The sequence below is a fragment of the Thamnophis sirtalis genome, unplaced genomic scaffold (assembly GCF_051295495.1).
Source record: "Thamnophis sirtalis isolate CommonGarterSnake01/CBP01778 unplaced genomic scaffold, rThaSir2_p1.2 scaffold_3, whole genome shotgun sequence".
NCBI lineage: Eukaryota > Metazoa > Chordata > Lepidosauria > Squamata > Natricidae > Thamnophis > Thamnophis sirtalis.
In genome coordinates, this window is record NW_028261383.1 from 141,379,611 (window position 1) to 141,405,633 (window position 26,023).

The 26,023-nt window shown below is 38.3% G+C and overlaps 1 protein-coding gene across 1 annotated transcript in view; it reads left to right on the plus strand.

The window, feature by feature from the left end:
• The window catches only part of PECAM1 (platelet and endothelial cell adhesion molecule 1), a 68,543-nt gene extending 46,128 nt beyond the window's left edge, over nucleotides 1-22,415 (plus strand). The window contains exons 13-16 of the mRNA XM_087710255.1: nucleotides 1,278-1,346; nucleotides 3,414-3,467; nucleotides 13,302-13,321; nucleotides 19,772-22,415. Of these exons, the coding sequence (XP_087566381.1) occupies nucleotides 1,278-1,346; nucleotides 3,414-3,467; nucleotides 13,302-13,321; nucleotides 19,772-19,801 (173 nt within the window). The 3' untranslated portion in view covers nucleotides 19,802-22,415. The remainder of the gene's footprint in view (nucleotides 1-1,277; nucleotides 1,347-3,413; nucleotides 3,468-13,301; nucleotides 13,322-19,771) is intronic.
• The last annotated feature ends 3,608 nt before the right edge of the window (nucleotides 22,416-26,023 follow it).

Consider the following 26,023-nt stretch of genomic DNA (forward strand, 5'->3'; position numbering starts at 1 on the left):
AAGCGGCCCACACCCATAATGCAATGCACCTTGCCCACCTGCGCATGTGTGCACAATCCCCCCCCCCCATGCACACACAACACACACCGCACAGGGGGGGATTTTTGCCCTCCGCAGACTCCGGAGGCAAGGAAAAAAAATTATGTGTACCGAACCAGCAGTAATGCCGGGAGCAACCCATCCCTGCTCCTAACCATCTTTGTTGCTCTTTTCTGCACTCTTTCTACTAGAGAGTCAACATCTTTTTCATATCGTGGTGACCAAAACTGGATGCAGTATTCCATGTGTGGCCTTACTATAGTTTTATAAAGTGCTGTAATACTTCGCATGTTCTTGATTCTATTCTTCTGTTAACACCACCTATAATGAGCCCATCAATTAATTCTATAATAATTATAATATAGTCAATAAAGTCTATAATCAGGCAGGCAATTAATCAAGGGAAAAACGAAAGGTTTACAGGATTGAAACTAAGAAATAAAGGATAAAAAAGATAAAGAATAAGAAATGTATGATATAAATACAAAATAAGCATTTAGATTCCCCCCCCAATTAATCACTATAGGGTAGGTAAGTTTTTACTTTATTATCACTGTATTAATATTTTTGATGTGTTGGTTAGTTGGTTAGTTATACTTCTCCAAACAGAAATTATACAAAAGTGAACACACAAAGTGTGGTGGTATGTTTTTTCTTTCTTTCATCAAACCTTGGCTTAATGCCTTGATGGCAAACCTATGGCACATGTGCCAGGGGCCATTTCTGACGGCATGCAAGGCGTTAACCTGTCAGTTCCAGCGTGCATGTGCATGCTGGCAAGCTGATTTTACGGGCAATCCGTAAGTCTGTTCCCGAACTTCCGGTTTTCCAGTTGGACCGTTTTTCTCCCTCCAGAGGCTTCAATGAGGCCTGCGCACATATGTGGGGGGTGGTTGTGCATGCACGGGGAGAGGGCATAGCATTATGGTTGTGGACACACGCATGCGCTCCCCCCTGCTCCCCCTGCTTTTGGCACGCCTTGACAAAAAGATTAGACATCACTGGCTTAATGTGTTGCATGAAAACACCATGTCTTAATCTGCTGGTTTATACATCATACCAAGCCGTAAGGTGTTTGCTGAAGGAAAACACACATATGTAGTCATTTAGAGAAATGCCTGCATTGTTTTTATAAAGTCAGTGGAAATAAGATCAACTTGAACCAAAGGCCATATGCAACTTCTCAGTTGTTTTGGAGCGCAACAGCAACAAATGTTTTCTTACTCTGCTTGTGGCAGGATCTGACCTTGAGGCTCCTGAAGTGGAATATACAGAAGTACAAGTATCGGTGCCTGACCCTCACCGAGGTAAGGAGGACATCTTGGGACACAGTGTATCCAGAACAACTGTGAGATTGATGGGTAGTTCCCGAAATCTTTTTTTTTTCAGAAGCAGTCACATTTAGGCCTGGATAAACAGGAAGAAATACAGGCCCTGCTTCAAGAGCCAGCAGCTCTCTTCCTTCTAGCTTGTTTATTAATTAACAAACCAGCCTTTTATCCTGTTCATTGTGACAAGATGGGCCACCTGCACTGAATCATTAGCCTGAAAAAGCTATCAAAGCTATTCCGTTCAGTTCTGCCTTTAGCCTTCTGAACAGCAGATTAAAGCATACACTGAACAAGTGGACCCTTCTCATTTCCTGCTCTTTCCTTCCAACGGCTGCCTTGCAATTGGGTCTGAAAACTTCCCTTTTCTCCAGAGCAGAAGGGTTTTGGAAGGGAGGAGGGAAAAGAAATCAGATATGGGGCGCCAGCATGAGAAACAACTTCAGAATTTTTCTCTTGATGGAAATAAATCCGTATTAAGTTGACTTCAGAAAACTAGCTGTATAAAAGTTACCACACCAGAAGATGGATGTGGGCAACTGAGGCTTAAATATATCTCCCCAACCTGGTGCCCCTTAAAGGTCCTACATTCCACCCTCAGGGCTGCCTAGTAGGTCTGAGGATAACGTCACTATATCTGTCTTCTAGGGCTTGAGTTCTGCTCATCTATGGTAAGATGTCTGCCTATGGAATTATTTTTCCCTGTTGGCTAGCTTAGAGAGCAATACGTATCCCCAGTTCATGCAAAACTATCCTTCAGGGCCTATATCTCCTGTCCTCCTGAAGCTTTTCTTGGAGTATTTCCTTCCTGCCATACGTTCAATTAATGGAGCCTCTAAAAGGCTTGTGTGATAACCCCCAGTAGACAAATAAATGGATTGGTGTGAGCAGGAACATACTCCTTTCCCTCCCTGGCAAGGGGGGAGTAGCATAAGGGTGCTAAGGACCAATTTATTTGGCCAGTTTGGAGTCCCACCACAATTAGTCAACGAAATGTCTTGGCATTTCTCCCAGCAGATTTAAAGACACAATCTGGTAATGTCTTGAATCCAGAGTCTTAGATATGAGCAACCTAGGTAAAATTGTGATTAGTTCATGTTAGTTTTGTGAGTGCTTGTATATGAACTTAGAAAGCGGGCCACACCTTAACAGAGCTTTTAGGGCCTCATAAGCAGGGATGATCTCATTTGATATTTTAAACAGAAATCCTTAAAAGGTTAAAAAACCCTCCCAAGCTGTCATGCCAGCACATTTCCTTTCTTCTACAAAACAAGACTGAATGTCTCACTTCCAGGTTTGCATAAGGTTCCAATTTTTTAAAACTCCTACGTGCAATCAGTTTGGTGCAGACACTTAATAACAGCATCTTGGTTGTTATTAAAAATGTATCTTTGTATATAATATTATTGAAAGCTGACGGTAGGATCCTCTCATAAAAAATAAATGACGAATGAGTGATAAAAATCATTAGCCTATCATTTTATGAAAGATTTGTAATGGGGAGGAAGATACAGAAGGAGCCATCTGGTCACCTATGTTGTATTTTGATCAGAAGAATAATTTGCCAGAGAATTAATTACCTGAATTAAGGATGTTGTTTATTAGACACATTCATAACAATCTTTCAGGAGGACAGAAAAAAAAATAGGAAGGTATAGAAATAAATTCTGTTCACATTTGCAAGAGATAACTGACAGATCATTTCCACACAAGTGGTTTATAGCATTTTCTGGAGTCATCCAATCATTCTTCTGCAAAAATAACAGCAATGAGAACTGGCTGTATATTACTTCATCAAGAGCTGAGTGATGCCATGAAGATGCTAGAAGCCAAGGAAGTCACTGATGCAGAAGTGACCTCTGTAGATTAAACCATGGTTCAGTGCCTTACCCACTGGTTAGGGACTAAACAAAATAGAGAAATATGGCCTCCCTCAGCTATATTGGAAGCAGCCACATTGGTTATCTTCCCAGCCACCTTGATAGTTTATTTTGACCCATTTAAAAATAGTTTCTACACTGATTCTACACTGATTTTATTTTCCAGCTCCTGTAATGAATAATGAGACAGTTTATACTGAAATCAGAAAAACTATTAATGGTAAGTAAACAAATGGAAAAATATTAGATACAAAGGTTAAGTATCTCTGCCTGGTACTTTTTTAAAAAAAAGAAAGAAAGAAGAAAACAAAAACAATGAATTCATATATTGGAAACTCATACCAGACATAATGAATATTCTTGGAAATAAGTCTCATGAAATTCTGTGGAATTTAAGTTCTGAATACGTATCTGCATAAGATTATAGGAGAGCAATCAAGGCTTATAATTTTTCTGAGAGTAAATCCTATTAATAGGATTTACTTCTGAGTAGCTATAAAGTCAGGGATTACTGTGCAGGCAGTTATTAAACTATTCATCAACATCATGCTGACAATACATCTCAGTTCATCCTTTAAAACATATCTGGTGTTATTCCTGTTATAATTATTTTGATCTGAATACTCTGAAGTTCCTTGTACGCAGTCATTTAAGCTTGAAGTCATCATAAATTGTGGTTTTAAAACTTTCCTTGCTTATCATCCAAATGAAATGCCTCATCATTGCTCTCTATTCCTTATTTTTCTTCCCTTTTTAAATGATGGTAAATTGTCCTGTGGTGAGCTGGTTGTGGAGAGTTGGCAGTGGAGAATTGGCCGCAGGGACTTGTCCCATTCTTCTCCAGAGTGCCATGAATCTTGTTTCTTCAGAGTCTTGTAAAGGCTGGGCCACCCAACTGATTATATGCAATAGATAGGTGTCAGCTCTTAACAACCGCACAGATAGATTTTCTCCATGACAATTAGGGACAGATTGGTCCTTCAAATCTTCCAGCAGCGCATCCATCACCACTGTAAATGAATCTGTCTATCCTTTCTGCTGGTTGTCGTCTTCTCTTTCCTTCCACCTTTCCCAGCATTAGATCCTTTTTCAGAGAGCTAGGTGTTCACATATTGTCCAAAGTAAGATAATTTGAGCCTGGTCATTTAATAGCAGTAGACTTATATACCGCTTCATAGGCCTTTCAGGCCTCTCTAAGCGGTTTACAGAGAGTCAGCATATTGCCCCCAACAATCTGGGCCCTCATTTTACCCACCTCGGAAGGATGGAAGGCTGAGTCAACCCTGAGCCGGTGAGATTTGAACCGCTGACCTGCTGATCTAGCAGTAGCCTGCAGTGCTGCATTTAACCACTGCGCCACCTTGGCTCTTTGTGCCTCAAATGAGAAATCTGGGTTGATTTCTTGGCTACTTTAATTGTTTTCTCATGATTAATATTGTTCAGGTACACAGCTTATTTTTATCTAGAGATGAATGGCAACCTTTCATTAATTTGCACAGTGCATGTCAATTTATACATCTTTGGCAAATGTACAACTTTTTATCTTCCCAAATATGGAGTGGTAATCTCTATATGTTAATCTTATAATCAATAATATTTTATTTGGAGTGGTTTCTTTTCTTTGTTTATGCGAAAGCTTTTTAACCAGATTTAAGTTTAAACTTTTGGGGATGTTATGTTTTACTGAACTATCTTTTATAATTTTGGAAAAACTGATTTGGAAAAAAATACATATACTAAAAAAAACCTCCTCAAATATAGAAATGAAAATATAGAAGCTTTTAAGGAATAAGTGGATTTCTCTCTGACTGGCTGTTTTCTATATTTGTATTTATGCTCCAGTCCTAAGGGTCTTAGAATAATATTCCAGGGAAGATATTGCCTTCCTAGCTCCTAGGAGAGGTATTTGTAACTCTTATGGGCTACCAACGTTGGTGGAAGAAAGGGGGAATAGATCAGAGAGCAGGTATTTGGTGTACTGTGAAAGTAAAGGCCTTTTCAATCTATAAACATATAAACAGCTAAGGAGCAAGGGCTGACTTGGGTTTAAGGCCACAGGTGAACGATAAATGGCCCCTCCCATAGGGAATAAAAGAGGAGCGAAAGGGGAGTGGAGTTTGCAGGAGACAATTAGTTCGCTTAATTGGTTTGTGATTCTCATAGGCTTCTTGCCAAGTTTTGAAGATATCGGCCTGTCAGCTCTCCAAGCCAGATAAGGTCTGTGACTGTATATTCACCCTTGAAAGATTTGCTGGATGTGAATGAGAGGCATTCACAGTAACTTAATAAAAAGGGTTTTTTGTCAGGACAAGGAGTCTGCTTCTGTTTTGGGGAAGCCTAAGTCAGAACAGCCTAACTTGGAGGTGGAGTGGTATCAGCTGGAAGGTAATGTCAGTACAATCAGTCCTCAATTTATCACCAGAATTGAGCCCAGAATTAAGTTGACCTACCCAACATGGGAGCATGTGACTGAAGGGGGGGGGTGCATGATGATTTATAACAGGCAAGGTGCTCCAAAGGACATAAAGCACCTCTTTTGTGGGCATTGTAACTTTGAATTGTTGTAAAATGCCTAGTCATTTAATGAGGAGTGCCTATAATGTTTCCATGCCCCAAAGGTGCTTTGTCCAAAAGGCAACCAGGCTTTCTTGTTGAAACCAAAAAAGTCCAGTTGCCTTTTGGAAAAAGCACTTTTGGGAGAACCATGACTTGGTTGATTGGGAATCTCAACAGACATTCCTTAGAATGCAAAATTTGATTTGCCTCAGCTTTGCTTGGTTTAACTTTAAAGAATTACTAGTAAGAAGATTTTGCTTTCTCTTCCTGCCTCCTGACAGGAGCCTGATAAAATTCTATATTTCCTTTTTGCACCATCACCTCCTAGGGTGAGGTATAGGTTGCTATATTTTATGCAACAATTCTCTTTTGGGAAAATTTATACTAGAACAAAATTCACTACTTCATCATCCTAAATGAATTTGTGAAGGGCAGGTCTAGCTGCAAATCTTTTAAAGTCAGTATTTCATTTGTTGTGAGGAAGAAAATTTGTTTAATTGATGTCATTTGATTAAAAATGTGATCTGCATTTGATTGGGGAGAACCACCCCTTCATTTTATATTCCCCCTTCTCTCTTGCACATATCTGGCTGCAACTTCAGTTATTTTTGGAAACATAGTAAGACTGTATTGTTCTAATTACATCTGTTTTTCCTGTGGGATACACAGGAAAAGTGTTTCAAATAGATAAGCAGGACATCACACAACATTAAAAGCAGTTTGGAAGTTTATTATGTTACTTATTGAAATATAACTATGATGACTTTAATTACGGAGATAGTTCATAATGGTATTTATATAAAAACACACATTCCGCCCATACAGGAGAATCAACAAAATAAAGAGGTGGGGAAATATCTTGGCCTATGAACTCCATTTAAAAGCTCCACTAGTTTCTGAGAGTCTAAAAAAATAGAGACTGCGAATTCTAGTCCTTCCTTAAGCATGAAAGCTGGATGGGTTACTCTGGGCCAATCATCTGGAAACTGTGAGTTCTAGTCCCACCTTAGGCATGAAAGCTGAATGTGTGATTTTGGACCAGTCACTCTCTCCAGGGATGTTCACTGCCTTGAGTTATTTGTAAAAATAATAAGGGGGGGGGAGTGTGGGTTTCTCGACTAACAAAACTTCTGAACTAACAATTCCCAGAGAATCCCCAGTTCTCAAGCAGCATGGCCAATGCTAATGTCAACAGTGACATCTGGAAGCATTCTATTTCACTCATAAATGGAAAATGTGTTATTTGCTAATTTCCATTGTGCCTTTAGAAGAGAATTGTACCTTTCCGCCAAGAAGTCAGGTGATCAATTGTAGGTGTAGCTCTCCTTCAGAATCTACAGCCACCACAATGTGGGCTCATTAGATCTGAGAGATAGTGATTCATCTGAAGTGCCCACAATGAATTTCCATGGCTCACATTGGATTTGAACCAGGGTCTCCCAGTACTAGTTCAATACTGCATCTACTGCATCAAACTCTCAACACTACAGTGACACTAACATTATGGAGCTAAGTGAGAAGAGACTTGGTTTCTATAAGAACACCATGACCAGAGAAAATGTCATGCCGTTACAATATTATTATTATAAAATATTTTTATCTATCTCTCTATCCAATAGCTTTCTTTACATTCTTTTCTCAGGCACAAACATGGTGTCAGAATGCATTCCCCAAATGTTGCCATTGAATTTTAATTTTTAATGTAATGGAAAGGAGGATTGTAAAATGCACGGGGATTCATTGAGGAATATTTGTTTTAATTAAGCTTCCACTACATTAATTTCCATTCTTGTTTTGCCCATCATTTGACATCTATAGCTCAGATAATAGGACTCACCAAATTTCCTCTGTTGTGCACGTCACTCTATTTATGGAACTTTTCTTTCTCTCTACAGTGTGATTGTTGTGTATGCACTCTTTTGTTGTGCCTTGGATATTGTCCATTTGTATTTGAACATTTGTTATCATGGAAGGATGTCATTGATTGTGAATGTTAGTTTGTTCTATTAGGCATTATCCAAGTAAGATCTAGTTTTCATTCTCTCTTGACTTGCTGTTTGAAGACACTTATTATATTTCCTGTTCTATTCTATTTAGTTGATGGTTATGCTTTAAAGCTGCATACTACCTTGGACATATCCCTGTATTTGAAAAATCAGGGTACTCATTATTTTATAAACTTGTTGGGCTCTTCATAATATAATGAAGAAAAGCACTGCTTAGGTGTTTCCCACTTCTTTTTAAATATACACATCTAGAATGAGGATTATACTGTTTATGCCTTGCTATTTAATAGCCAGAAAACCTCCTGGGTGTTGATATGGTAATTGAGTGACTGTACCTAGAAGCCAAGAGGAGAAAAATAAATCAGCAAAGCAATGACACCAATTGATAAGAATTTCAAGGGAAAAAATCAGAACGAAACCCATGGTTTCAACTATGATTCTTTTCCCTAGAATTGTAGGCTTGGAAATGGTCACAAGGATCTGCAATGTTCAATGTTCAGGAAACGCGATGAAGCCCTCCTTGAGAGGTGGCTATGCACTAACTTCTTAAATGCCTCTAGGGGTGAAAAACCGTTTATAAGTGGACTGTTCCACTGTTGTGCAGATCTTATCCAGAAAGTTTCTCCCAATATTTAAATAAAATTTAGTTTGTTGCACCGCATAACTTTTATTTTTGGTCCTAGTTACATTGGCCATGGAAAATAATTCAATGCCATGTATATGGCTACTATATCTCCTAAGTCACACTGCTCATCCCAAGGTCTTTCTGTCTGCCTAAGGCTTGTCCTCAACAATTTCTATCATCCATATTACTGTCCTCTGAAACCTCTCCAACTTGTCAATATCCTTTTGGAAATGTGCCCAGAATCACACACACTACTCTGGGCATGGTCTCAGCAGCATCAGATTGAAGGAAACAATTATATACCTGTTTCTGATAGCATAATTCATTATGTCTCCTATGCTGGAACATTTCTGCCATAACCAACACAACCTTGGTTATTGCCTATAATATTTTCACAAAATTAAATATTTACTCGGCTTATGTTTTGTTTCCTATTGATCTCTTTCTCCTCCATTTTGGCTATCTCACACAACCAATTATCTACGTGTAAAGCCATGCCTGCCACTTTAAAAATGTGCTTCATGAACTGGTAAAGTATATTTTGGTCCAGCGATATTAAGTTAATTATCTTTTTAAAAAAATTACTATAACACTAGCCCGCCCCAAGTTGTTCTGATCAACAAACTTCTCATTTGTGCTATGCACTGGAAAAATGACTCAGTTTTTAGGCGGCAGGTTTTGCGTCGAGACAGGAAGAGCTCAACTTAACGTTCTCCCACCCACAACATTCTGTGGAAAAACATTCTCAGCAGCACCAGGCGTGAGGAAACCTTGTTGCATTTTGCACAGCTCTAGAAACTTGTCGTGCCCAATTTCCTGCTTCCAAATTCCAGACCTTCAAAGGATGCTCTTATATGAGTCGAGATCCTTCCTAGCAAATACCAGCCTTGTCTGGAATCTCATGAAAGTGCTAAACATCATTTTAAAATGAGCCGAGGTGGCACAGTGGTTAGAGTGCAGTACTGAAAGCTACTTCTGCTGACTGCTACCTGCAGTTCAGCAGTTCATTTCTCACAGGCTCAAGGTTGACTCAGCCTTCCATCCTTCCAAGGTTGGTAAAACGAGGACTGTTGGGAGCAATATGCTGACTCTGTAAACCACTTAGAGAGGGTTGTAAAGCACTGTAAAGCAGTATATAACTCTAAGTGCTATTGCTAGTGCTAAAAATACTAGGATTGGATATTTTGTCCAGATCTGAAAGAGTAGGGGCATAGCATCATAGAATTAATATATAGTGCTTATATGCTGATCCAATCTTTAAATCTGGAATGAATTTGCCAAACAGTTGGCTATTCTGCAGTACCTTTGTTAAAAGTGCAAGTCTAAATTATATTCCTTTCTTTCGAACTCCTACATTATTTCCTTATGAAATAAATATTTGGAAACATAATACAGGTAGGTTTCAACTTAGATCACAATGGAGTCCAAAATTTCTGATGCTAAGCAAGACAGCTGTTAAGGAAATTTTCCCCATTTTACAATCTTTCTTATCACATTTGTTAAGTAATCACTGCAGTTTGTTAAGTTAGTAACAGAGTTGTTAAGTGAATCTGACTTCCCCATTGACTTTGCTTCTCATAATATCACAAAAAGTTATCCCATGACCCCAGGATACTGCAACCGTCATAAATACATGCCAGTTGCCAAGCATCCAAATTTCAATCACGTGACCATGAGGATGCTGCAATGGTCATAAGTGTGAAAAACAGTCATAAGAAGTCACTTTTTTCAGTGCTCTTGTAAATTCAAAAGGTGACTAAATGAACTGTTGTAAATCGAGGACTACCTGTACACACAATCAAGACAGACTGGCAGAGAAGATATAAGCATCTCTAGAATCATGACAGAACTAATATCTGAAGCAGTTCATCTTATGCTGTAATGGTCGTAAGTGTGAAAAGTGGCCATACAAGTCACTTTTTTCAGCGCTGCTATAATTTCAAATGGTCATTAAAGAAATAGTTGTAAGCAGGCAATGTTCACATTTTTCATGAACACTGAATGGAGGATCAGCATTAGATTCTAAGGATCTAATGCAGTAGTAATGAAGATAACCAGCTAATGGGATACGGTAATAACAGGAAATGCAGCCCCATCACATCTGGGGAGTACTAGATTGAGGAAAGCTGATTTAAAGTGATCTAAAGCCACATTGGGAGATGAAATGATTTAGCTGTTTTAGTATTAACATAGGTTATGCAGCAGAGAAACAATTAGGTTAGACTTTGTCATAAAATACCACTGGCCACCAGACTGATATAGGGTGAGTAAAATATGGGATATCCGTTGATTCCCCCCTCCCAATTTTCCCCCTCCCATAAAATGAACGAACAACCTTTCGTTTGGAGCTCTGGAAACATACAAAATTTATAATTTCCTCCTTCCTGGCAAGACAATAGTTAGCACATTACAAAAGCCTTGGGTAATTTATTTCAGATATGTTGTGTCAAATAACTCTTTGATCTTAACTGGTTGAAGGGGATTATTGTTCTAGAGTTTATCTTCTTTACAACAATCACAACTGCTTTTCATATCTTATGTTTGCCTTGTTAGTGAAGACCATGCTGGCTGGGGGTTATGGAAGGTGAAGTCAAACTCATCAAATTGAAGAAGGCTGAACAAAAGGTTGAGCCATGTCCTCTGTCTGGCTTTTCTTGCCAAGTATATATCTGTGCAAGAAACCTCTATTTTTCTGAATAAATAATTGGAGAAGAGCCTGGGATTGATACGAAATAGGGGATTTCTAACTTTAGAAGATGCTGCAGGGGAGTGGAAATATTTGCTTGCTTATTTTTTAGGCTTATATGTATCCCACCTTTTCTCAAAAGCTTAAGGCTCTGTGGAAAGCCACAGAGAAGATCTGGGAGAAACTAGGTGATGATGGTTACTATATATTGTATGTTATAAGGGAAAGGAAGAAAGCCTTACAGGTAGTCCTTGACTTATGATCACAGACTATGGGGATGCTGCAACTGTCATAAGTATGAAAAACAGTCCTAAGCCACTTTTTTCAGGGCCGGTGTAACTTCAAACAGCCTTTAAATGAATGGTTATAAATCAAGGACGACCTGTAGAAAGAAACTCAGATGTATTCTGCATTGATTCTCTGGAGATAATGAAAAATGCAATCAGGTTTTTATGATGTTAATATAAACTAATTCAATAGAGCTACAGAATTCTTGGGAAAGATGTCCGCTTAGTCTACTCAAAGGGTTGACACATGCATAACATTTCATTTTTTTCTCTTTTCCCACAAGTATCATTTTCCTTGATTTATTGGGCTGACAAAAAATGACTAATCAAAAGCCATTCCCTGAGTTTCCATGGCCTACCAGTGAACTTATTTGGAGCATGAGTTTTGTGAGAGAGTTGCCTAGAGGGTTATCAGGAATAGCCTTGAAGGACCAAAGAAAGGCCCATTATAAAGGCATTAGTCAGATAAGAGGGGTTTGAGCCCTTGTCAAGAAAATACCTTGAGACAACATCTCATCTCAGAGAGGGCTCTCTCTAGTTCCCACAAGGTAAGGGAAGGGACATTCAGATTGGCAAGACACTGTTGTCATAGCTGTTACAATACTGTTTTTCTAAGAATCTTGTGAACTACAGTTGGATGAGTGTAATGGAATGTAACCTGGATTCCCAGGAGAGAGGGCCTGCATTCCAGAGGGAAAGGAGGCAGGGATGCATGGAAAGTTTGGTTGGAAGGAAGAGAGTTAAAACAGGCCCTCCCCAAGGATTTCTAGAGTATATTTGTTATAGTCACATAGCTGCTCTCTGGCAAGATCCTCTATCCATAGGTAAGGAACAATAAATGAATCTACTCAGAAATAACTCCCTGTGTCTTTCTTGGCCTGATCAACAAATTCCAGCCATTCTATGTGATTATGTCACAGAGAAGTAGGGAAATTTCCAGTGACTCAGTTTTGTGAAATAATGGAGATACCGTAAGCCTTGTGGGAAGGAACAGGACTGCCTGGCATGGGTTAACGTTTTTAGTTTTAGAGATAAAGACAGATTCTCTGGTTGGATGTTGCTTGCTTTTCTCAGAATGTTCTTTCCACATTATTCCACATTACTAAAGTGTATTTCTTTGGTCCCCTGGGGACTTCTATCATCATAAGCATCACATCTAGTTCCTGCGTCGGATCTGTCATATGCTTCTTTTGACAAATTATATTAATTAGCATTTCTCAAGTATGGACATTAGTATTAATGCTATAGGGAGGTAGCTGGAATAACTGTTGCTTCAGGGTTGTCCGTGAAACATTCACCAATTTAGGGACCATTTTCATTTTTTTGTTTTCTCTGCAGATAATACGGACTGGACATATTTTTGAATTACTCTAATAAATGTTGCTTTTACCAGCCTCCTGCATATTGATTTGAAAGTAAATGCTACTTTGTTCAATGGGTAAATTGCTCGGGTTTATGCAGGCATTCGGGAAAAGGAATATAAGTAGTCATCAAATCAGAATGCTGTGACTATTTTTTTCTTGATTTCTGAAATTGATGTAAAGAGTGGATTTATCAAAAATGTTCTAGCTCCCATTGGTATTCTTCCAATAAATGAATGCTGTGCTATTGTCAGAAACAATTGGACCCTACTGAAGATGTTACCTAGTTTGGATAATGAAATGTCTGCAAGAACAGCACCAAGGCACCTCAGTCTTTACTTTTCTTTATCTGAAAAAATGAAAGGATTGGGATTATTTAAGCAAAGACTGTGGCAACCTCACCTTGAAATATGAAATAAATGTAAATAATGAGCTATTTAAAGGAAAATCTTAGCGTGCTTGAGTGTACATTTGTCTACTAGAGTGATAATTGTAGGAGTGGCAATTTTTAATCTATATCTCATGATTTTCAGATGCTGAGAACAGACATTCTGTAAGTATATTTTTCATTTGACTGGTAAATATTAAGAGAAGTGTTTAATATTTCACTTATCAAAACAGAAGCCAAGTTGTTTGGATTTGATTCATAAATAACTGTTAGAGCCTGTTACATTTCATTAAGTGTATTCTGAATCTATCAGTTGTATATCAGAAATAAACAGAAAGAGATGTGATAAATTTAATGCTTGAAACAGTTTCAAGGATTAAATTGTGTTGAATTAGGAGCATGCAAGTTGAGTAATACCCAGCTTGTGTGTATATTGCATATTGTATTGTAAATTAGGGCAGTGTATGAAAAGCACAGTCCTAATCCACAATCCAATATACAATATACATACAAGCTGGGTATTAGTCCACTTGTATGTACATTGCCAACCATTGCCAACCTTGCTGATCCTGGCTGTCCTAAGGATGTTTCTGCTGCTCTTGGCTGTCTAATGCCATATTACTGCTATTGCTTTGTCTGTGGTGCTGGAGACCACCGGGGGGGGGGACACTCTAAAAAAGTTTGATAAACCAGTTAAAAGAAGCATGCAATAAATAATAGTAAAAAAATAAGGCCAACTAAATGCACATACAAAAAAAAGAGACTCTAGAAAGAGTGATGAATGGTTGCAGGAACTTGGTATGTCTAATCTCACAAAGAAATGGACTAGGGATGACACAATAGCAGTCTTCCAATATTTAAGGGGCTGTCACAGAGAGGAGGGAGCCAACCAGGGGTGAAATGCTACCAGTTCGGACCAGTTCACCCGAACCGGTAGTAAAAAATGCTCCTGGCTCAGGCGAACTGGTATTTCCAATGATCAGCTGAGTGACCATCAGCTGTGATGTGTGATTTATATTAGCTAGAATTGTTGGATTTCCTGCTTTCTAGCTAATCTAAATCGTGCGGCACAGAGGATTCCCCCTACCCCCCTCCCACTGTTCTACTTACCTTTGCAGACTCGGAAGGCTTCAAAATATTCCTTTTTTAGCACATACGTGTAAAGTGCATGCTCAGTAGCAGACTTCAGAGGATTTCACTGCTGGAGCCAACCTATTCTCCAAAACACCAGGAAGCAGAAGATGAACCAAGGATGGGAACATATCAAGGCGAGCTCCAATATAGAACTAAGGAGAAATTTCCTGTGAATGAGAACAATGAATCAATGGAATGGCTTGCCTCCAGAAGTTGTGGGTCACTGGAGGTCCTTAAGAAAAGATTGGACAGCTATTTACCCAGAATGGCATAGGATCTCCCGCTTGAGCAGTGGGTTGGACTAGAAGACCTCTAAGCTCCCTTCCAACTCTGGTATTCTGTATTCTATTCCTACAGTATGTTGCATGTTCGCCCAGCAGTTGGTGATTGGACTTCCCAGTGTAGATGGCACTGAATGGGAAAAGAAAGGACATCATGGAATCTACAATCACTATCTGGAAGCTGCCTAGTATTATATTGTATTGGAGTAGCAACACTGCCTGGCGTCAAAGTTGATATGCCGTGTGGGGATCAGTAATATTAATGCTAATATATTTTCCAATTCAAGGACAGGGAGGAAAGCATAAAGATGTGACCCTGAGAAAGAACCCTGAGGGATCAGGAACTAGCTTCCACTGGAAAATAAGATGATTTTAATGTATCCTCTTGTCCTTGAGCTCTTTGTATCCCTTTCTGAACTATTCTAGAGCGTCCTTCAACCCTCCAGAGCAATTTTTCAGTGGAACAAAGGAATTTGCAAACATGATCCCTCTCCTCCTTCAGCATCCTGTAATCTCTGAATTCAAGCCAACATATATTTAAGTTGAACGTTGCGAACACAACGTTCACAAATTCAGTCATGCAATCAACCGCTCTGGAGTCTCCTTTCCTGAAAGCTTTCTGTTGCAGCCTCATAAGTCCTCACACTTACGAATGACAGCTCAGCAGCAGCCAGGTGCGTCTTAGCCAATCAGACGCGCCTGCCGGCTGCCGGGCTATCATATGCGAGGCTATTGGTTAAGCAGTTTGACAGCTGGGTATAAAAGGCTGTCAAGCATCGCAGACTCCCCGATCTACTTACGGTTACTGTTGCCAAACGTTCTTGTTCGAATAAATGGTTACTGTTACCTCAGACGCCTCAGTTTCTTCATATTGCCGATCTAACACTTTCAAGGATAATCTAAACTCCAGCCTGCCCTTTTATCTAAATCTTTCTGCTTCAGGATCTTTTCTTCAAAATTCAAGATTCAACTGATCAGCTGAACAACTTTGTTTATCACACAGTAACCTTGTTGAGAATGGTCGTATGACTCCTGTGGCCTGTTAAACTCTGTTGAGGTTATTTCTAACAAAGGAACAAAGCAGGTATTTGTGTGAGATGAGTGCTGTGCAGATCGCACAGTTACTGTAACTGGAGGGTTGCAGTTGTAAGCCATTTCACTATATTCCTGTATTAGATGGGAAGATTTTGTTTCTTTACAGTGAATGCATATTAGAAATCTTGCTGTTTGGGGCTTGTTTATAATACCTTTGTGGGATGCAGTGGCTCAGTGGCTAAAACACTGAGCTTGTCAATCAGAAAGGTCGGCAGTTCCACGGTTCGAATCCCTAGTGCTCCATAACGGAGTGAGCTCCCGTTACTTGTCCTAGCTTTTACGTTCAAAAGCATATAAAAAATGCATGTAGAAAAATAGGAACCACCTTTGGTGGGAAGATAACAGCATTCCATGCGCCTTCGGCTTTTAATCATGCCAGCCATATGACCATGGAGGTATCTTCGGACAGCGCTGGCTCTTCAGCTTTGAAAAGGAGATGAGCACCGCCCCCTAGAGTCGGGAACAACTAGCACATATATGCGAGGGGAACCTTTACCTCAGCTTGTTTCACCTTCCAACTTGATGTAAACCTGTTACAAGAGTCTGCTGGCATAAGTAGAAAAAGGAGGCAGAGTACAGAATTCTGATGAGTCATTGTGCGTTTGAAAGAGCTTTGCCACCATAGTGTGCACAGAAACACAGAGAAAAAATATGTTTCTTTTCTCTCTTTTCTTTTTTTAAGATCAGGAAGAGATATATGAATTTAGACCCAGACCCAAGAAGGCAGAATAGGTTCTGATTGGTTAACAGTTATCTGTCAGCCAATCAGTTCTCTAGAGATATTTCGTACTGTCCTGACAGGGCAAGCCTCATTGGCTAGTGTTTTTCCTTGACTTGCAAATATGAAACATGCCTTCCCTCATGACAAGCAAGAAAGTGGTTTAAACATTGTAGGTTTTATGTACACCTGATAAAGTGGATTATAATTAATAAGAATGTATACCAATATTAGTTTAATTCTTTAAGATGTTAGCAGCAACAAACTAATATCACTATCCATCTGATATTTATGAGTTCTAAGATGGATACAAAATACAATTGCTTCACTGCATCTTTACCAATTTCCAACAGGGTTTTTGTTTGTTTGAGAAAAATGCAAAATGAAATTAATTGTGTAGTTAAAAGTGATTACAAACAAATGTTGCAATTTATATGAGTTGAACCTGTTTAGAAGATGCTCTAAAAGGAACTGAAATCAGCATAGCTTATCAATATCCATCTGTATAGTTTAACAGCATCCCTGTTAAACTTCCATTATTTCTGTTATTTGAAATCAAACTAAACTAGGAGAATTTCAGAGTATAATGAAACTTGAAACAAATGTGAACTATCTAGATATTTGGAATTATTTTAGGAGATGTCATCCTACTTTCCAGTGGACATAAAATAGAAGCTCATAGAACTACTGTTTGTCATTGTCCACTTCAGAATCCTGGATGAATCTCTCCCTGAGGTATGCTACTCATAATGTAAGCTATCCCAAGCTAGTTTTGAAAGTTTCACGGGCAAATTTTGAGTTACTCAGAAAGGAACTGGGTGTGGGTTTCCTTCCTGGAATCAGAACTGGCAATCTTTCTCCACTGTTTAATATTACCACCACTTTCTGAAAACATATTAAAAGGAAATATCTTAACAATAAGGGAGCTACTTCATAAAACACTAATTTAGTATTGTTTGGTTTGCCTCAGAAGTACAACTTGATTTCGTAGACTATGCTCCTTCAATCCTTTTACCTCCTTGTGTAGATACATTTGTTTGTTTTATTGAGATTTTAGTACAATATATAATAAGTGTTTTAAGTGACAAAATGAGAACGATGTAAACTTACTTTACACTGTCCCTGCCAAAGAAAAAAAAATGAGATACTTAGGAAATACACAAACACCCAAAATTGAAATTCTAGAATAGTAATTGGATATATGTCTTAGAAATGCGTATTTGTATACTCTTAATGACGCAATTCAGTGCTGTTGGAATGTACAAACTTCTTTCTCTGTTACAAAGTAACAATCCCTAAAAAACCAAATGATGTTACTTCCAGGTAAATATCTGTTTATTTGGCTATGAATATTTGCTGACAATGAGGATCCGGAAACTTTATGCATGGTGGCATGTGTTGGATTTTTCTACACATGCTACCTACATGGAAATCTTGGGACATATCCACACAGCACAGCAAAGGGATTTGAAAGTAATTGTGTAGATGGATGTGATCTGTAGACATTATTACAGTATTTAGACTTTAAATCTTTGTGACACAGTTGACTCCTCAAATTTAGTGATCATGAAATAAAAGGAGAGATCCTCTTTTGGATCAATGAATGGTTGAAGAAAGAGAAAGTTAAAGTAAAATGAAATGTCCAGAGATGATAAGAACAAGTATTCCAGCATTGGATTGGTGCTTTGAACTTGTTTATAACTGGTCAAATTTAGAGATGTTGGAAAACTAATTTACTAAAAATGTAAGATGGCTTAGGGTGGACATTTAAATACTAAATACATTTAGTAGACCCAGAAAGGTCTTCAGTTTGGAGTATTGTTTTGTGTTAAAATGGCTAATGCAATTAAATTTAAGAAAATGTAGCATCCTGCATATCGGAACTAAGCAGTCTAATTTTTGTCTATACTCTGACAAGTTTTGAGTTAGCAATGACTAATAAGGAAAGAGATCTTGATGGGATGAAGTGACGCTCAGTGAAAACACTATACAATTGTTCAGTTGTTTGGTGAAAAGAGCAATTTCTGTCCTAGAGGCCATTAAGAAAATAAAATAAAATCTGTCAATATTGTAATGCATTTTTGTCTGTTGGATTTCTATAGCCACCTATCTCAGTAAATGATTATGCAATCTTGAATATAATCCCACTTAAAAATGTGATATACTTTTCTCATAATTAAACCTCAAAAATATTTTAGAGATGTAAAAATGTAGGAAGTGGTAAGTAGAATAAAAAATCTGGAGTAACATGTAAGACTATCTTTCTTGGATTGTTTCTACCCATTCTATTTTTTGACAGAAGAGGCATACTTGGAGCACTGTTGATTATTTAGCAAGTTCCAGAAAGCAAATCTTTTCTGTCATAGGATCTGTGCCCTTTGGAAAAATATTCTCCCCAGAATTAGAATGGCCCAGATCATCCCAGTTTTTCAGAAAGTTTTTTTAAATTTAATGTATTTCCAGACATGGGGGTTGGGAGGCTAGTTAGCGCCCTTGAAATCTTGCCATTTTATTGTTGATTGGGTTTTGCCCTCAATTGCCATTGGTCTTTATGTACTGTTATTTACTATGGTAGTACTTATTTGATAATTGTGTTTTATGTGGGGTTATGTTGTCACAGCAAGATGAGTGGCCATATAAATTAAAGATATATAATAAAAAAGCACTTCTTTACCTTACACTTGAACTTACACTATGAGTAAAGCTGGGGATTTTTATAATAGAAAACAAATATCTAAGAGGATGGACATGGTAGTGATTTCTAAAATCTTGCATGCCATGGAAAAAATCTAGAGCCAAGTTTTTATTTCTGTCAAACCCTCGATCAACTCATGAAGCCAACTTGTAGAAGATGAGGACATATTATACAAAAAGGCTAAACTTCATATACCAAGAACCTACCTTATAGAGCTGAGTTGGCGCAGTGGTTAGAGGGCAGCACTGCAGACTATTTCAGCTGACTGCTAGTTGCAGTTTGGCAGTTCAAATTCCACTGGGCTCAAGGTTGACTCAGCCTTCCATCCTTCTGAGGCGGGTAAAATGAGGACCTAAATTATTGGTGGCAATAGGCTGACTCTATCAACCACTTAGAGAGGGTTGTAAAAGCACTATGAAGCGGTATATAATTCTAAGTGCTATTGCTATATGCAATAATAAGACATAGTATGACGTGCTAGAGCAGGGAATTCTGGGAGCTGAAGTCCACAAATCTTAAAGTTGCCAAGTTTGGAGACCCTTGTGCTGTAGGATAAGGCCATCAGTGGTTACTGATCATGCTGAATTCACATTACTTCACAGAATGGAGATTTCCATTCAAAGAAATACTGCATTTATTGTGTGTGCTATGTTTCATTAGTTCTTACAATGTTATAATCTCATTGCTTGCAGAGAATAGAACCTTCTCCTGACGGGACTTAGGAAAAGGTGGCAGAGGAAATCCATGAAAACAAGATGGTGGATGTTCCAGTTCCAGTTATTCTGCAGCATTTAGGTGCTTTCAGAAGACGCACTTTGCTTGAGCGGTTGGTAACCCCTGTGGGGTGAACCGAGCATCTACAGTATACAGTACTTTTGCTGTTTGCCATTGCCATCCCATAACCTAGTCAGGCACTCTTTCCAAATGGTTGTTCGATATTTTCTTTAATGCCATTTTTAAATGGAAGCACGTATTTACAAGACGTATTTACCATCTTAATTGGTTGTTCTGAATCTTTCAAGCCAGAAAATAAACCTGCCAGATACATTATCTGGTAGCGACTTCCCTTTCCTAGAAAATCATGCATGCAGTCTGGCAGTGAATTTGCAGGCACAAACACTGCTGCTGTGTTTCAACATTTCAAAACAGCGGCTTCCAGACTGAAATATGGTCTACACACAAAACATCTTTCACACGGGAAAGCAAAATGTTGTCTAAAGTTTCATGTCACTTTTGCACCATCAATGAAATGTGTCGATTCTCCTTATTGCCAGATAAGTGGTAAGAAATGTTTATTCACATGCCCAGTCTCCTGTCACAAATATCCGTTTGCAATGGACCATAAAAATGCCCTTGAAGGAGCTGCCCTTTGAAATGTGCAATTAGAAAGAGCTATTACTTGCTCTAACAAATAGCTCTCCCATTACATCTGACTCCTCAGAGCTGGACATGTCCCATAAGAACCAAATGCCATTCTGACAATAGCTTTTAAATAAGTACATCTGTGCAAAGAGTTTGATTTCCCCACCCCAAGAGACTAATCAATTGCAGTGCAGCCTTGAATTTTAATTGCTGCTTGTCAAATAATCTCAAATAACTTCTTTGAACTCTAAAATCCTCGTGGCTGATGTGCTGCTTGGTTATGTCTAGAACACCAAGGCCTGACAGTAATAATGATAGTAATGTTAAATGTACACATCACTCTAAGGCATGATTTACTTAATCATGGTTTCCTAAGTCTTAATGATTTGATTTCCACAATGTGCTAGGCCATCATCCCCCAGCCTATGATGAAGCATTCAATAAGCCAAGGTTAAGTGATACATATTGTATATAATATTGATATTAGACTAAACAAATATGGGGACAAATCAGTTTCCTGTCTGTCTCCCCAATGCACATTAAACATAATCACTGTTCATAGGATCTTGATGCAGCGACTATGTGTATGTGTCTAACAATTTTCAAAAGTTACCTGAAAATAAATGGAGGAATAGCTAGTTGGCATGACCCCATGCTATCTCTGGTGTCCATTCAGTCTATTCCAAGGTAGCTTTTGCATAAATCAGAGGCTCTAGGACAGAGGTGTCAAACTCACAGCCTGCGGGCCAGATGCGTCACATGCTGGCCATGCCCCCCTCGATTTAGCGAAGGGGGAAATGTCCTGATATGTCACATAACAATGACATGACAACGTGAGTTTGACACCCCTGTTGCAGCATTCCTGATTCTCTGCCATGTTGGCTGGGTCTGTGGGAATGGCTGTTTATCCTGATTGGAGAACCACAAGTTTCCCAACATTGTCTTACTTTCTTGAAGCAATCCATATTTGCTTATAAACTGTTGTTTTTGCCATTGCTGCTTCTGAGGATCAAATCTCTGGAGAGCAGACTCTTGATGACAATTTGCCGCTGGAATAAATTATCCACATTCAAGTCTGAGTTAAGTTTTCTCATTCAAGTTTACCTCAGTGTTAACTGATGGGAAGAATGAAATCTGATGTTAATTTGTAATGTATATTCCATATGGCTTTCATTTAAGTGCATTGTATTAAGTTAAAGACAAGAAAGACTTTGGCATAATCTACTATGCCAGTACAAACGCAGGATTAGCTGTATTGAAAGAAGGCAGTGAACAAATCCTCAAAGATAATTCTTTAAGAAAATAGGCTGCTTAAAAATCAAAATAAATACCTCAGTGGTAAAAGCAGTTCAAAATTAAATCAGTTATGGAGACAGATAGTAGCTTCTCCTTTATTGGAGATTTTCAAGCAGATACTGGCCCAAGATTTAAGGATCCTGTAGCTCTGGATCTCCTAACTCAGTAGAAGGTTGGATTGCATGGTCTATAAGAGCTTTCCAACTCTGTTTTTATATATCTGGTCAACTCATATTTTATTAGTGTTTAGGAACAAGCACATGCACACAATCCAACATAACAAAGAAAAAAACATTGCTATTGGTAAAACACGAATAAATCCTAATGTACCATAAAGTCAAGCGTTAATCTTTTTTTTTTCTGTTATAAAGTTTATAAACAAACATTGTGATTATTATTATGGCCTCTGTAGATTTGTAACATCATTTCTAACATGAAGGACAGCGTCCATGTTTCAAGAAACTTTATTGTGACTCATAAAAAGTCTATTTAGGTCCTCATTAGCAAAATATCGAAATGCTGTACCCCAGCTTTTAAGCACAATATGAAATCCTGCTGCAGAATCTTTGCAACATCCCTCTTGATGTGCATACAAAATCCAGACCATGCTTTCCTATTCAGATGTTATTCTATATAATTTGATGTCGTATTTTTATTAAAGAAATCATTTGAATGTCATTTGTGAAGAATCATTTTCTTTCCTGCTCATTATATGGGAGTGAGCTTAAAAATACTAAAATGGAGATGGGAGTGGGCTTTGTAGACACCTTGCAGGTCTTATTATGTATCTGGTTAATATCATCCGGTTATTATTATCTGATACAGAACAGGACAACGACATCGCCCTCTTCCCTTACATCAAAGGCACCACAGATAAAATCAGCAAAATTCTCCACAAACACAATATCAAGACAGCCTTCAACACTGACCAAAAAATAGCCAACATCTTAAGAAACCCCAAAGACAAAATCCAGCTAGAAAACCAAGGAGTCTACGAAATACCATGCAAAATCTGCTCTACAACATACCTAGGACAAACGAACAGGAGAATAAATGCACGCATCGCAGAACACAAGACCGCAGTAAGAAAAAAAGAAAAAGCTTCCTCCCTTTTCCAGCACCTTAAAGCTACAGGACATGAAATTGATTTTGAAAGAACCAAATTAATCTCCAAAACTGAACACTTCAACAAGAGAATAATTATGGAAGCTATCGAAATAGAGAAACACCCCCACAACATGAATAAACGTGACGATGCCTCCCACCTACCAGATATCTGGAAACCAGCCCTAGTCAACAAACGAGCCCCACCCACCACCCAGGCTGTTACAACACAAAACGACAATGGACACACAGCCAGCACCAATCAGCACCAATCTACCAATCATGATACAGCCACACATCCAATAAATCCACTTACTGAAGTGTGTGTGTGTGTGTGTGTGTGTGTATGTATGTGTGTGTGTATGTATGTGTATGTATATATGTTTGTGTGTGTGTATACACACACACACACAAAATTACCTCTAAACCATCTCTCCACAAAATGCAGCAGCTGTGAAGATTTGCCAGTCAGCTCTAGCATCAAGCTGAAAAATATACAATATTTTAAGATTCCCAACATGATTCAACATAAACATGGAATTTAAAGTTCTTAAGGTAGAACTGACAAGCTACCTAAACATAATCCAATATGGGAATGAGTAAAGTAGGATGCTCAGAGGCCACACTTAATGTCTGAGGAGAGGTCTGAGGGTCTAAAGTAAATACAGTAGATCCATTATCACTCATGTGAGCTGAGCAGAGTTGTGCATGGCAGTTTTTATTTGGAAAACACCTATTTTAGGGTAGACTACATTTGTTTCCAGCTGTGGTTGTCCAACACTGGTTAGAGTTTTGGAGAATTCTAGGCCATGCTGGAATCACAGGTTGCCCACCCTGTCAAAAATGTTGCGGCAGGTATGTATTTAAGTACGGATTGCAGCAATTATGACTACTTAATGCTCATTTTATACATCAAGTATAGGGGTTGAAAATACCCTCCTTTTCAGCACTATCATTTTCAGAATTTCCTGAATCTTGATTTTTAAATCAACTTTAAGCTCTGGTGTAGCTGTGCCCTACGAATCAACATTGCCTTACCTTAATGCTTAGGCATGTAGTACATGTAGTGAAATGAGTGTGGGGGTAATCCCATAAGGAAATAAATCCCATTACAGTGAGGTTCTCTGATCAGATAAAAATCCCAGATACCAAGTTTGCCCATCAGGCAACTAAGGTAGCACTTTAAATGGATTTTTGTGCAGTCTTAATTGAATCTGGGCTCAGTTTCAATAGCACTCAAACAATGGGCCATTAAAACTCTGAATGTTTAAATTCTCCGTGTTTTTGCTGTGGATCCATATCTGGGTCAACAACTGTAGAACAAAGTGTGGTTAAAAAGAACAAGATGTGTAGCACAGGAAATTATAGTTCAGATTCATTAGAAAGATTCAAGACTTGATAGTTGTCAAGAAGTTCTAATGGGATCAGGAGGAAAGCTACATTTTTTTCTTCCTGAAAAGAACCATATGATTACTCTTACTAGCCCACTATGTTTCTTTGTGGCTTTACATTTTAATATTTTTGTTTTGCTCACTGTGGGTATGCATATCTAGCAATCATCTAAAGACTACACCCACACAGCAGATAAATTGGCTTGTAGTCCATGAGAGACTGTGCTAACAGGCACAGCTGTCATCAATTTATGACCATTTGTGAATGTGTTTTGAACGCAAACAATTACAAAACATGGAGAGGTTCTCTAAAACTCTCTACTACTGAATTAAAATATTGTAATTTGAAAGAAACTCAGGTCCAATTTATGAAACCCAGCAGAGAAAATACTTAAGGCTGCATTCTTATAGTTACCTGAGGGCAAGATCTATTCAACTCTGTGGGATTTGCTTCAGAATTGCTGGATTAAAATATATTTACTGTCCAATCATTGGGGTTTCTTTGGAAAAAGTGCAAAGGTTATTCAAAGTAATTAAAAGCAGTAAAGCAATAAGATAAAACCAGTAGATTACATTAGTAAACAACAACCAGTACCATAAAAAGGAGAGTAAAATAAAAATGTTATTTAAAGACTCCTAACCTAAGCTTCTCAGAAACAGATCTAAAGTCAGGGAAAAGCAGCAATGAGTTCAGTGAAATCAAGGTCAGAATCATCTTTGGAACACATTAAACAATGTCCAGAGTTTTCCAGGAACATCTTAGCAAAGTGAAATTGCTGCTTGTTCCATTTTTTTCCACTTGAAAAAAATAATAATCGGCAAGAGCCTGTTACCAAAACACCCCCTTGAGTTGCAGTTCCATAAATGATTGTTGAGTTTCCCTACAATAACATGTAGAAAAAAAATCCACCTCATAGTGTTATTGTTTCACACCTCTCACATTGCAGGAATCTTAATTTTCCATCCAAACAACAAAAAAAGTAGGCATGCACTGGTGACATCAGCCAGGGCTGGCCAACTCAGAGCCCATGGGGACATGTGATACCCAGCCTTGTTTTTGTAGCTCTTAGCACCTTCCCTTCCTCCTTCAAGATTGCACGACCAAAATCAGGTGGAAAATTGCTGATATTTAGCAACATGGTTTTTCTTAGTCTGCGGGTATGTGGAAAGTGGCAATATAAATCCCAAAAAGAAAAACAGAATAAAAATAGAATCCGCCTGCAAGATCTTCTAATGAGATTGTGGTATCACTTCCTGTAGAGCTCTTGTTTTTTCTTTTCTTGAGTTTTTTTTTTTTGTGAAGTACAGATTGCGAAAGAAAAAAAATAGCTCTCTCTTCTCTGATATGAACGCATATTTTACTGCCAGGGTCACCTCATAGCAAACTGTGCAGGGGCATTTTGTACATTGAATTACTGAGGAAACAACATTAGGATGCATCCTCCCTTCCCTACCTCAGCAATGTATTTGGGAAAAGTCTCAACCTGCCAAAATGCCCTTTTCTAAAAAATTAGAGGAATGAGACTTCTAAAATGAGGATCATGACCTTAGCTTCTTGACTATTATATAGTATGGGAATTAATATAGAGACACAACTTTCTGAAGCCTAGTTTGACTTTTGGACATCTCTGAAATATTTCAGAAAGTCTCAGCAGTTGATTTCATGCTCCAGAAATATTAGAGATGATCAAGGATCTTCCTGATACATTAATGGCTTTACTATGCCATGTTGTTATCTTTATTTTGCTACTTTATGGTACCCTTCCCACTGTTCTTCATCCATCCATCCTT